We start from the raw sequence: 14,132 nt of genomic DNA on the forward strand, positions 1-14,132 counted from the left end.
AGCTGGCCGTGTTCTCACTTCTGAGCAAGCTCTCTAGTGGATTCAGTATATTTGTGTACTCTACTGTAAATACACTTAGGAAACCCAGAGCTGTTCTCTTTGAGCCTGTCACATATGTCCACAAACACAGATTATTGTCTGGTGGTGGTGTCAAATACGTGTGCATGTGAATTAGCTTGGCTGTCCTTCATCTTGTGCCCAGTTTCTGTATAGTCAGCATTTCCTACCCAGAGAGCACTGCTTAGCCTAATGGGAATCATTTCCCTGTGATCATAATGGTCACAATAAAATGATTTTTTTCTCCCCTTAGTCATTTTTTACTTGGTTCTTTGCCAAGTCTGCTTGATGATTAAATTTATCCTTTTCTAAAGGAGCCAAGTCAAAAATAACCATCTCCTTTCTGAGTGCAGGGAGGTCAGATGCCCCAGTGATTAAAACGTAATGAAGTACATAGATAACGAAGTGAACATTGTTATAACGCTGTGTGATTGGTTCAGGACACTGGCAGGAGTTTTTTCTCCCAGAGGCACTCATGGGACTCTTCTTAGCACTGATGGGAGCTATAGTCTGCCAAGTTTATTGTTTATGTACGTTGGTCACCATTAAACTTTTCAGTTGCCTTAAAAGGGTGGGAATGTGGCCCACTGCATAGACATGAAAGCTGGGTTCTTTTCCTGGCTCTCTGTGGTTTTGGACAATTCCCGTGCTTCGGTTTCCCCAGCTGTAAAATGGGGATAATGATCTTGTCCTCCTTTTCTGAAGCACTTTGAAAAGCTCTAGCAATGCAAAGAATTTAAACACAACTAGTAATAAGAATTAACCAGGGCTACCTCGGTATTTCCCAGAGGTATGACAGTAGAATGAACACTGTACATACTGAGTGGGCATAATGTTTTAAAGTAAACCTGCAAAGATTTAAAGGGTGACAGCGGATAGTCTAACCGTCAGGTCACTTAACGGAACTGTCTTTTGCCCTATGCTCTGCCAAAGCAATTGAGATCAGCGAGGGAGCTCTTCCAGAAGAAGCCCCAGGATTCAGGATTAATAGAGTGGTGCAGCTCAAGATTTATTGTAGTTATTGCCTCTCTTTCCTCCCAAGGAGTGGAGCGCTTTGCAAACCTTTATGGTTCACAATTCCCAGGGGTAAACTGAAGCCCGGCGTCAGAGTCACAATCACACTGCAATCCAGCAGCAGGCTGGGAATGGTTCATTCCAACTCCTTGCTCTAGCTCCCGTTTTGAGGTACATTGGGCAGAGCTCTGGAGAAGCTTCTTCCAGTGCTTGCTGGTCCCGTGCTCCAATCCAAATGACCAGCTCTGCATTTTGATGAGTACTTAATTCGCTCATGACTCCTGCAGTGAACCATTCTAGGAAAGCGAACGTCTCCTGTTGATTTTGTGCACTGCTTAATTTTCAGAGTTTCTCACTGCAGCTTTTTTAGATAAGTCCTTCCTGCCAGCAATATATGGGGATTTTGTTAGGTAACTCTGATAGCCTGTGTAAATACACGAGTGTCAGTGGAACCCTGAGGAGTTCTGTTACTTAGCAGGAACTGCCTTCAATGAGTGCTAGGTTTTATGTAGCCGATCTTAGCTTCCCAAAAGGACGTATGGGGAAATCTCAATGTTGGGTACCTGTTACTAACATCTCCAAGCAACTTCCTGCACTCCCTTGTCTCCAGCTGTCTCTCATAATCTTCCCCCTCGCCACAGAAAGACCTTTGTCTAGGAAGGCCCAGCTGTGCTCCACCGTGGCTCAGCAGAATGCCGATGTGACTTTTGGGCCAGAGAAATTCTCTTTGCAAATGAATGCAAAGAACATGGCCCCTGGCGGGCCTGGATTTCAACAAGCGGCAAGAGGGTCAATATTTCAATAGCTGCTGTTAAAAGCCCATTTCAAATTATACTTCACCATTATGCCATAGCCTCAATTAATGCACTAAAGCAAAATTGGCAAGGGGGGAGAGCATCATCACAAAGCGAAAAAGCAGCCACTCTGTTTTCAAAATGCAAATTGGGAAGCTACCAGAAAGGGAGGGAGAGGGCCAGAGCAGGTAGGTAGCTGGAGCAGTGTCCAGTGTGTTGGAGCAAGAGGAGGGTCAGGTGAACCTGCCCATTCTTGGATGCCCGCTTCCCTTAGGTGTGCTTGCTAGTGTGCTGGAAAGTCTGGGCTCTCACAGGATGCTCACACTGAAGGAAACACCATCTAGCGTTACCCAGCTTTAAATCAAAAGCAATTTCCCTGCCACTTGCAGTCTCCCTGCTGTTAAATGTTTTCATCTTTTAAGAGGAATTATTGTGCCTTCAAAATGCCCTAGAGACCCAAATCCTCCTGTCACAAAACAGGTACGGCCCCAGCAGTGCAAGCCTCCCTGGTGTGCCATTCCCATTGTCACTCCCCTCATGCAAGGGGCTGCTACCAGTGCCAAGATGGCTCTGTTCAGTCCTTGGGGCTTCCACTGAAAGAGCCAGCAAGGGCTTTTTGTGAGGTGGACATGTGTGCACTAGGAACTGGACTGAGGCTGCTCCCCATCTTGTTTCATTTAAGCCATCAGACTGCTGCTAGAGGGTAAGAGCTTTCAGCCAGCTCTCTGGGGTGAGTTTGAACCAGTGATCTAGAGGTGTGATGGAATCTGTCCCCTTGCCAGCACCTGGGCCTGTCTCTTGCTTCGGCTCGTACAGGAGATATTGGTGGTGGGCGGGGGGTGGGGGGTTCTCACACTCCAGCCGGCTGCTTCTGCACTGATGTAACAAGCCTCTTTCCAGCCCACGTCCGTCACTGTGGTAGCAATGGCAATGCCAATTTCCACATTGCGAGTAGACCTTCGCTGGAGCATTAAATAGTGGGAAAAGATGAGCTTGTGGAACTTGAGGAAGAAAGATGACCGCACATGGGCTCTGGCCCATAGCAGTCATGAGTCATATTGGAACTGCATCCATGGGTGTCTTTCTCGCTGATCTCGCCTCCTCCCCCTCCCCAGGTTCATGCTTGTTTTAGCAAGTAACCAGCCAGAGCAGTTTGACTGGGCCATCAACGACCGAATCGATGAAATGGTGAACTTTGACCTACCACAGCTACAAGAGCGGGAGCGGCTGGTGAGGATGTATTTTGATAAGCACGTCTTGAAGCCTGCCACAGAGGGGAAACAGTAAGTATCCCATCCTCAGAGCAGTGGGGTCATTGAAGGTTTGGTCCTTGGGTCATAGAAAAGCTCTTCATTGATTATCATCACTGGAGACCAAAACCCTCATCCCAGCCAATTGTGCCTATTGGTCTGAAGGTGGATTCCTCTGGGCTTCAGCAGTGTTTGTGCTGCGTAATGACCATGAGACTTCCTTTGCCATCGTTCGAGAGTGTTCCCTGCTCTTCAACAGAATTGGGATAAGGGACGGGTAACATACCCTGGTGACTAGACCCTTGACAGTGATTGGGCTGCTAGTATGCAGACACCACTGGGGAAAATGCTGACCAGTATTGTCTCATTTCCTTGTACTCCACCGTCTGTCTGTAGCCATCTGTGGTGTCTTGTCTTAGACTTAGGTGTAAGGTCCTTGGGGCTGGGACCATCTTTTTGTTTTGTTTGTACAGCGCCTAGCTCAATGGGATCCATGACAGGGACGTATAAGTGCTATGGTAATAATGGATGCTCTGTCTTAGGGTTCCCTCTCTCACGGTGGGTTTGTTTTAAGATAGTATCTCTAGCGTTTAGTGACAAGCTGTGCGATGCATGTTCAAATGAGGCCGAGAATATGCAACTTCAAGTTTTGGTGGTCTTGGGGCATATCCCAGTCTGTCGAGTTCTTCTCCTTATTTTCCTCCCAGAATAAGCATCTCTTGGTAGTGACTGCAATCAGGAGATAATTGGAGAAGGGGGAAATGGGGCAAAAGTGAAGGCAGAAGAAATATTTCCTGAGCCTTGACTTATTTTGAGTGCCCTCTGCTATCTTAAGAAGTTGATTCCAGTCCTCATTTGCTAGCTAAATATTTATACTTCATTAAACTGTGGGGTTTGTGTCTTTATCCACTACGGAGAGTTGCAGGGGGAATAGTGAGCTCCAGACTCCCGAATGTGAAATTACCCATATTGCAGTTTGCACGCCTGGCTCCTAGAATACTTAAGGGCTGAAAAATAATTTGCTTCCAGAACACTCCTCGTTCAGCGTCTGAGTCATAGTTGCACAATGTCTTATTCCTAGCAGCTCATCTGAGAATCTCCCCACTTCGCCCTTCTTACTGCTGTCATGGGGGTGGGAATTAACATGCTACAGATTGGGGTAAACTGGGGCTTGGAGAAAGTCACTCCCACAGGATGCCAGTGGCAGAGCTGGGGGTAGAACCCAGGTCTCTTGATTCCCAGTCCTCTGCTCAGGCTTCTTCTAGGCTGTGCACTTTGTATTGAGCTGTCTTGTCCTTCTGGCCCCCAGCCCACAAACGGACTAGAGAGATTCAGCCTCACAGCAAATCCCCTTTTTTTCTTATTGCTTATGAAACTCTGGAACATTTGGCTTAGACCACATGAAGAGAAGTGGAAATTTTGCCAGCAAGAGGGGGACACTAATTAATGAGAGAAGAGCTGATGACCAGCTGTGACAATCACGAGTTCACTGGGGGGCCAGTTTGAGCCTTTGTTTCCTAATTTCCAAAATAGAGCTGCTGCTGGGAGATAAAATTGCTCAAGTATTGATTGTTGACCAGTGCAGCAGCCACCTCTCCATTATTTTCAGCCAGTTCCCGGCACCTTTGCCGGGACTCCACTCCCTCGGTTCAGGATGCCCGTGGCCTAGTTAACATTCTCGGTAGGAGTCTAAATCAGGCCAGAAGTCTCAGGTTGCCTTTGGGAGCCCACCACAGATGGCTGTGGCTAGCATTATTCCATGTGCTATTCCTGATCCCGTCTCCATGTGAATGTTTCTCCTTTTGGGACACCCAAGCCCCACCCCGTGCATGCATTCAAGTGAATGGCTCCTGCACTGGCCTAACTCTGTTTCCATTGGCTTAAACGAACATGAGAGTACTTCTTAAAATCCCACCCTCCATTTTTTTTCTCCTGATGTTACTGCATGGAAACTAATCCTTGTGCTTCTGACCTTTAGGCGACTAAAGCTGGCCCAGTTTGACTATGGGAAAAAGTGTTCTGAAATTGCCAAGTTGACAGAGGGCATGTCTGGCCGAGAGATCTCCCAGCTCGCCGTGGCGTGGCAGGTAAACTAGAAGTTGGTGACTGGCATTCTTGGGTGGTTTTTCTTTTTTAAGGAAGGGCTCAACCCAAGTCCGTGCTCGAGCGATCAGCTGATGGCAGCTTTACATTTGCGCTGGCGAAATCTCAAATTCTGCCTTTCATGTAGAACTTCACAAACTACACTCAGACTGCACGGCTGAAATGCAGCTGGCTCTGGGGTGGATGGCATCAGTCAGCCAGTACCCAGCACACTGCACAGCAGTACCAGAGGGGACACTTACAATAAGCCATTCCCATATCGATAGCCTGTCAGCTTTTGCATTTCCCTGTGACATTTTAATCCCTCTTGCTGTGCTCTGGGTGTCCTGCAATTGGTTTATCAATGCTTGGCTTGCAGAAAACTGGCTCAGTAAGGAGGGCTACCAGAGCATGGTGCTAAATGATCAGTGAGCTGAGAGGAGCACTGCCCAGTCTTGTTCACACTTGCAAAGACAAGGAACAAAAAGGGCATATCTCTGGACAACCCTCCATACAGAGCAGAGCCAGGGTCCAAAGATGCAGGTCTGGCCAGACACTGGCCTCAATGGAGATGGGTGAAGAGGTTTGTCAAGGATGACAAATGGCCCAAATATTGAGGGGCCAGATTCAGACCTGGTGGAAGCAGATGCAGAGACTTCACTGGAATTACACCCCTAATGCCAGGTCTGAATTTCACCCTGCGTCTTAAATGGTTATCTGCCAGACACACCGATCAGGAAACGGGTCCCCAAGACAGAGCAGGCAGAGTCTGAAAACTTATCAGCCTAATGTTTGATAGCTGTTCCCAAAGCAAAGCAAATACTGCGGTATCCTGGCAGCTTAGAGCCCAAATATGAGATCGTTGAGATGCTGTACAGAGGGCTGGTGGTTATCCAGGATCTCAGGTGTCATACAAGAAGCGTATTGAACAGAGCGGAAAAACAGATGCAGGGAGCGACAGCTTTGGTCTCTGCTAGTGGATTTCTAAGTCATTGTTAAAAATTTGAAAATGTCTAGTTCATAAGCAGTTATCAGGCAAGTGATGGTGGCTTGTTCTGGCATTCTTGCCTCGGGCTGTGAGGGTACAGGTGGTAGGGGCTGGGCGTTTCTGGGTTTTTGACATGTGAAAAGTAGCTTTGCTGGCAGTTTTCTGTTTCTCACAAAGACAGAGAAGTGCTTTATGGATCGTGGCACCTCCCTCAGACCCTAGTTGTGCTTCCTGGCATCCAACAGAGCACTCCTTCCTTGGTCCGCTCCGCTTGTGGGGTCTGGGGAGCCATCCAAAGTAACGACAGAAAGATGGCGCACTCTGAAGCATCTCATATGATGTGGTTATGCTGTCCCATGCTCCAGGCTTACAGCTGAGGGTTATCTAGCATTTCTCTCTCCTTCAGTCAAGCGGAAAAGGTGAGAGCCTGGCATGGCATTCCATAGGAAGCATAGGAGCACTTGGTCTTGTGGTGAGGCACTGAGGATGCGTTTTTCATCAGTGATCCCTGTGGATGTGGGCTGGAAGCTCAGGTCTTGATCAGTGTTTCTGGGAGGGGAGGGTGTTTGAGACCCAAGTACTAGTTCATGTGTTAGTGCGAGATTGTTTGGTTCTCCGGTGAGACCTCTTTGTATTATGGTGGCCTGTTCATTTAGTCTGGAACAAAACTCCTCATCCTGCCTTCTTCAGAGCACTTTTTAGCCTGGAACCAGAACTGGTCCTGAGACACACTTAGACTACAGACCCACACAAAGCACATACGTCAGCCATGTTCCCTTCTCCCTCCATCGGAGCTACGACATGGATTGCATCTGTGGCTGATGAAAAGAACAACCCCACAGTGGTGTGGCTTCAGCTTGATTCCCTCTTCTTGCTTTGCATTTGTGAAAGGAGGCCTTGCAGAACTGCTTTTCTCATTAAAACTTAATTCTTCAGCAGCCACGGTGGCATATGCCAGGGTGATGGCATAGAGCCTGTTGCACATAAGTAGCTCCCCTGACCTTCTGTTGGGTGTAAATTACAGTAGTCAGAGCAGAAAGTCTGTTGCTTTTTTTACAGCAGGTGCCTCCAAAGCAGAGCGCAAAACACACACCTGCTGACTTCTGCATAAATAAATGTTACTGCGCTGCTGGAATAGAGATTGGAACTGGGTATTTTCCTCTGTAGCACTGGTCTCGTACGGGCGATCTGTATTGCTGTGGCTGTTGCTGATGGTAAGAAGCCTGTGACACCTTGGGCTGGGTTTGATAACGCTGAAGTATAGAAGATTGAACAGACTCCTCTTGCTAAATGCTGCACAGTAACTGAAGTCATGGTGGATTTCCACCTCAATGGAGTACTCGGGATTTCCAATGTTATGGCCGAGAGCAGAGGTCCCTTCCAACTCTGATATTCCATGATTTTCAGTTTGGCCCTCTAACAGTCAATATGCCATGTACAGATTTCAAGTTACTAAAGAAGAGTTATACAACTTCTCTGAAAGTTAATTCAAAGAAGAACTAGATCAGTTCATGCAGGATAGGTCGATCAATGGCTATTAGTCACGATGGGCAGGGATGGCTTCCCTAGATTCTGTTTGCCAGAAGCTGAGAATGGGCAACAAGGGATGGATCACTTGATGATTAACTGTTCTGTTCATTCCCTCTGGGGCACCTGGCATTTGCTGCTGTCAAAAGACAGGATACTGGGCTAGATGGACCTTTGGTCTGACCCATAATGGCCATTCTTATGTTCTTATCTTGCCTGCTGGTGCCACGTGAATAGTCGTTCACTTAGATTGTAAGGTCCTGGAATTATGGGTACATTTTATGCCTCTTTAAAGCAAATGCATGCTCATGGCCTGGTGGAAATTAATAATATATACCAGAAACAATGCCATTTACATAGCTTTTATGTTCTTTATTTTTTTCTGTTGCTAAAGACATCCTTATATGAAAGCAGAATCTTTGCTCTTAAGAATATCTTCTTGTGTTGAAGTCCTAATCTTCTGGTATTGCATAGTGTGCAAATTGGGAAATCAACGAAAGATTGATTTTTGGATTGAGAATAAGCATCAGGGAAGATAAAACCAGTTACACCTATGTATTCCTGTCCTCCCTGCATATTTAAAGCAGAAGGAAAGGAAATGTAATAAATATTGAAGCAGAATTGTTTCCAAATAGACTATTTGTCTGTTTTGCATGAAACACATGGGATTTAATTTCTAATGGTGTTTCAAGTTAATGGGAAATCTTGGTACAAAATTATTCTTAAAAGATGTTAGAGCAGACTGTAAATCATTTTATTAAGCCATGTGTCTCAGGACACAGATGAAAATGAAAGCGCTGAGCCATTATGAAATGGCCTTATTTCTTTTAGTTCTGGAATACAAGTAAAAGTTAGTTTTTATTTTCTAGTAGGACATTTGCATTTCTTTCCATGTAAGAAGAATCTAGAGGTGTGTTGATTGAGATGTATACTGGGATAAGCTTACGATCGCCTGATCTATCTTCCTGTCGGTTTGAAGGGCATTTACCTTGAAATGAACCTGGAAGAGCAGATGTTTGCTGACAGCTCTTTATGAATAAAATGTGGTGGACTTGAAAACCATTTTAATTGTATGGCAAGAGGAAATCCTCTAATTTTAGGTTAGAGAAATTAGTCAAAGGGTCACTGTTTCCAATAAAAGGTGTTGTGAGCCTGTGCTTACTCTTGTAATAAGGCCAACTCATTTTTATAGGGTTTGGGGGTGTTTTTACACTTTCCAGGCCAAATGTATAGCCTTCAAGTGTATCGTTGCAGGTCTAATTTGCATACAATTGCTATGTTTGCAGCCACAAATTGAGTAATAGCATGCGCAAATGAGGCAAGTATTGTGCTCATCATATGGGGAGGGGAACTGAGAGACAATGACCTGCCCCGGTCTTCTAACTCCCAGGTTATTCCTCTCTGACTTCATGCATAGTGCAGTCCTGTTGGCTAAACTGTTCTGAAAGGGGTTTAGGATTTGTGGCTTAGTGGCCAGAGCACAGGACTGGGGCTCAGGAGACTCGGGTTCTATTCCCCGTACTGGCCTGCTGGGTGCCCTGTGGCAAGTCACTTCACTTCTCTGTTTGTTTTGCCATCTGTGAAGTGGAGATAATGATCCTGACCTCCACTGTAAAGTCCTTTGAGACCTACTGATGGGAAAATGCTGTATAAGATGTAGGTATTTATTATTACACTTGAGGAACCAGGTGTGAAACCTAATCTTGGGGGTTAGGGAATAAATCTCTTCTCCCATTTAACCCTTCATTCTGTCCTTTACTCAGTCTGTATCCAGCAATCCTCATACTGGGTGTTCCCTGTCCTCTGTAGTTTGGAGGCAGAGATCAAACCTTTGCTCAGCCTGATGGGCTTTTAACCATCTCCTGGGAAATCTTCCCAGAATTCTCTGCCTCCACTGCCTCTGGTAGTATATCAGGAGCTTATTCTTCCCAATGTATTAACCGTGGCTCCGTATATAGTCTAGCATCAGAATTGCTGAAACTCACAGATAAGGCAGTCTGCCTGCAAAAGCTCATGTTTCAAAATTACTTTTCTAATAGCTTGGCAAAAAAACAAATGAAATTAACACATCCTTCTTTCTTCACAACTTAGTCTTATGGGTTTTATTTTAAAAGGAAATAAACTAGTTGTGGAATGAGCCAGATTCTCATGTGATGTAAATCTACATATCTTCAATGGAGCGACACCAATCTGTCCAGTTGGCTTTTATTTAACCCCCAATGCATCTGTTCAGCCTTTTGCCTTTTGAAATAATTTATACAGACAGCTCTCAGGAGCAGAACTGAGTGTAGGGATAATTTAGGGTTGCTAAAACTCAAGCTAGACTCCCCTACACAAGTTATATTGTGGTGTTAATGATGGAAATTCAGAGGAGTGTACTGTATGTGAACAAAAGGGTACCACAGAGCGTTGGGTCAAAAATAAAGGTTTCAGTATGGATGATCAGATGCCCAGGAGTTTGGGAGGCCACGCGAGAAGCCATAGAATAGCTAGTGGACAATATAACTTGGGGCATTCTCCTTTCCTGCGGCCGTGGTTTGTTTTCACATTTTGATCTCTGCTGTGCTGCCCTGTCCCCGTTACGGGTGTACTGCTCGCACTGCAGAATCAAACACCTGCCACCTCCCTGCTGCTGGGGAGACGAGCAAAGCTGCAAGATGGGGATGATGTTGCACTTGAAAGGGATAACACCCATCTCCCTGTAAACATGGGAGTCAATTAGCATTGACTCCCTCCATCGCAAATTACCAAAAATGACTTTGTACAGAAATGACTGCGTGATCGTTTCTGCTGAGTGAATAACAATTTGCAGTAAACTGGCAATTTACTTAATAAGATTGGAGTGTGGAGCCTGCTGATCGACCTGATGCTGCCATTCTAATTGAAGCTGTTTTGTCTCCCAAACCTGCCCCCAGCGCCTGGATTTGGGCACATGGCTGACTGTTACAAGCGATAAGCTCTAGCTTTACCGGTCCTGTGTCATTTTCCATTCTCTTTGGAAATCCCCCATAAAAGGGAGTTCCCAAAGCTAGCTGATTGGATCACTTTGGGAGCTGCAAGCCAGTGGCGTAACCAGGTTAATTTGTCAATAGTTGGCTGCTGCTACAATTTCATATTGCCGTGAAGAAATAGTATGTACAAAGTTTCCCCTTTTCTCCTTTAAACGTGCTAACGCTTGGCTCCTAATTAATCCATACAAACATAACTAATCTTAATGGTGTTAGCCTGATGTGTCTCATCTCATCTCTCTGTCCCCATATCACCTTCCCAATCTCCTGGGTCCTACAGTTGTAGATTTCCACATGATCCCAAGCCCTATCTTTTGTTCTGCAGCAATCAGAGCAATCCCATACTCTGCTCTCTCTGTCCAGGGTGCTCCTCACACTGTTCGGCTCCTTAATCTTTTAAAATATCAGATGAAGCATCTTCTCCATAGCAGAACTCTTCCGCAGTTCCACCATGGGAAGCTTCCAGAAGACATGTTACCCATGATATTCTTGTATGTTATGGCTGCTACCAGGAAACATCTGGTAGTTTAACTCCGAAGTCAAACACTGCTTACAGGAAAGTTAATTCAGTGTGCTCCTTAGAAATTAGCTGGAACATGTAGCTCTCTGTGTTACGGCTTCAAGTTAATGAGCTCCGTGGTGGACATGGGAACCCTGATTCTTCAGACAGGAACATAATTGCATGTTTAGAGTGGCGCTCACAATTCCACGTATACCTTGCATATTCACATGCACAGCTGCTGTCCACTTTTATGCCCGGATACTGCATTTGCCTTCACAAATTGGGTGATTGTAACTGGCAACTGTGCACCCAGCTTTGAAAATCAACCTCAGCACGTATATACATGGGATAGCTGGGCAGGTTAATGGAAGCTTATGGCTGATTCTACGTCCTGAACAACAAGACAAGTCAGCAGGATTTTTGCCTTTACTTTCTGACATGCCTAAGCTATAATTTCACAAGGTGTTAGCAAAAGAATTTCATGCTGTACCTGCAACAGCTTCTCTCCAGATTAATGAATTGGAATAGTGAGAAATTCACAGGTCAAACCAATGCATTTTAAACCGTTAGCGATGTAAACTTAAAAATGTGTCTTAACGCTTTCCATCAAAAGTCTGTGTACTTTGTTAGACTCCAAAATATTTTATACCTAAACTGAACTTATTGCAAGGCAAGAGCTCTTGGCTTTTGTAGCACATATAAAGTACATCAAAAGGTGGTTTCTTTGATTTGAGTTTAAGTCATGGAATGTGTGTGTTTTCCTCAGAATACTCATACATTGTGAGCAGACCAAATGAAATCAAAGAAACTCCCTTTGGTGGTCAATTGTTCTGTCACCAGAAACCATTGGTTAAAAATTGAGCCATACCACACTTGGGTACACTTAGTTTTCTAAGATATACACAACTATTCTAGACATCCCTGTCTAGCACTGGAAAGTGCAGCTTTGAGTTTAAAAAGGATATCTTCTGACAGTTGGGTCACCTGCTCTCCCTTTCTCATAAAGAGGAGGTGAGGTTCTAAATGTTACAACTCAGTGAATGGTTTTGAAAATCAGGAGTATTACAAAACCAGATCAACTCTAGTTTGTCAGTTGCTTTGCTTAGCAGAACAGGTCTACTTGAGAGACAGGGGCAGTGGAATTACATGGTTTATTCTGCGAAAGAGTTTGACTCTTGTCTAGTCTGCTGGCAGTTTTGGATAAGGGCCCAGATCATGTACTTCATGACAAACCAGGCCCAAGTTTTGTAGTAAGGACCCTGGATTTTGCGGCACTCTGCAGCAGGATGAACCTGTGTCAGCTACGTTGGAAGGAAGTATTGAAATTTTGAAGGCCTTAAGTATGAAGATAAATACCATCAGTGCAGTATCCCATGTCCGTTGTGATAGTAAATCAATTTATTTTTTGCTGTCCATGCACTTTCAGTTTTTGATCTTCCTGGAGACGTTTGTACTGACAATGCAGAACTGCACTGGAGAAGTTTGGGGTGGAAGTAGAGAGTAAGCTAGAAGTGGTTTGGCAACTGAGCAGGAGAGGGGTTAGGATTTTTGGCACCCAGAAAGGCATGGGAGTTGATCCAGGTTTGTGGGACCAGCACCTCGGCTGGATAATTCTACAGTAGTAAGTCGTCGTCGTTAGAGTTCAGAAGGAAAGCCCCATTGATATGAAGAGGGCAGTTCACACCTCCCTGAACTGTTTCAAGATGTCGAGTTTTGCACTGGTTTTTAGGGCTGGCTTCTCGAACCACATGGGCTTGAAATGCTTCTGTTTGTTTGTTTTTTTTAAATAAAGCTGAGGTGGTGAAGCACGGTTCTGCAGCAAGGTGTTGATTCAGCAGCCAGTTCCGGGGCCCTCACCGTGCAGAGTATATAGAGCCCTGATTATGGACCAGTCAGCGGTGGAGAGACTAAACAATGTTTTGCAGAGATAACACTGTTGGCTGGAGAGCGGTACGGCTTGCATTCTTTATTGCATATTGCCTCAGATCATCTTCAGCAAGACATGCAGGGAAAGACATAATTGAGAACACCGTCACTTTCCTACACATCACCACAACTGCCCGCTATTGGCGATTGGTTTAAACTCAGATCAGTCATAGTGCTAAATAATAAATCGTATGTGGAAGCCGGGTGTTGGGATTACTTCATTAGCTGCCAAGCAGCTTTCTTCATACCGAGTAACTTCTAAAGGACTCAAGAATTTTTCCCTCTCCCTCTGAAAAATGAGTGATCAGTACTATAGTTGGTCATTCAGTTAAAAAGAGCTGCAGGGCCTCTTTATGAAGTCTAGTGTAGTGTGCTCTTAGGAAGCCTTATGCAGTGCCTCAGGTTTTCTTTACAAGATTAAAGGCTGAAATATAGCAGCCCCAGTTACATCCTCCTCCTTTCCCGTTGCCCCCTTGGCAGTAAATCAGCTCCTCGTGTTGAATTTCACACTCTTTTCTCCACTGAGCCAAGTGAATTAAAGGTCATTGTTTTAGATGGGCTGCCTGCACTCAACTCAAATGTACTTGCACAATGGTCTTGCAAGCGTCTCATGAACCTAGCAACTCTGGCATGCAGTGTACTTGCCTGCCCTTCGCATAATGAAGTGAATGGTATTTAATTCACCTAGCAAACGCTTGCCCTGGGAGTTCAATTTTTGCGAAGCTGCTGCAGCACTGGGATATTAGGACTTTTATAAGCCAACTGAGTGTTCAGTGAAAAGGAAGAGGGCTTGAACTGGAATTGTGGGTGTGGCTTCCATAATAATTTGTATTAGGGGAAGAGATGACCAGTCCGTTTGCTATTCTACTGATAAACCCAAAAAAATGGGTTCCTTCTATGAAGAGCTGCTGGAAGCATTGTTTGTGCAGGTAGAGGAAGAAGGAGAAGCAAGCTATTCATATGCAGAACGGTACCAGATCCACA

The 14,132-nt window shown here is 45.1% G+C and overlaps 1 protein-coding gene across 1 annotated transcript in view; it reads left to right on the top strand.

Annotated features, from left to right (window-relative positions):
• The window catches only part of ATAD3A (ATPase family AAA domain containing 3A), a 67,354-nt gene that overhangs the window by 37,800 nt on the left and 15,422 nt on the right, over positions 1–14,132 (top strand). Inside the window, exons 14-15 of the mRNA XM_077837314.1 lie at positions 2,981–3,148; positions 5,094–5,202. Of these exons, the coding sequence (XP_077693440.1) occupies positions 2,981–3,148; positions 5,094–5,202 (277 nt within the window). The remainder of the gene's footprint in view (positions 1–2,980; positions 3,149–5,093; positions 5,203–14,132) is intronic.

Source organism: Eretmochelys imbricata, chromosome 18 (assembly GCF_965152235.1).
Source record: "Eretmochelys imbricata isolate rEreImb1 chromosome 18, rEreImb1.hap1, whole genome shotgun sequence".
Lineage (NCBI taxonomy): Eukaryota > Metazoa > Chordata > Testudines > Cheloniidae > Eretmochelys > Eretmochelys imbricata.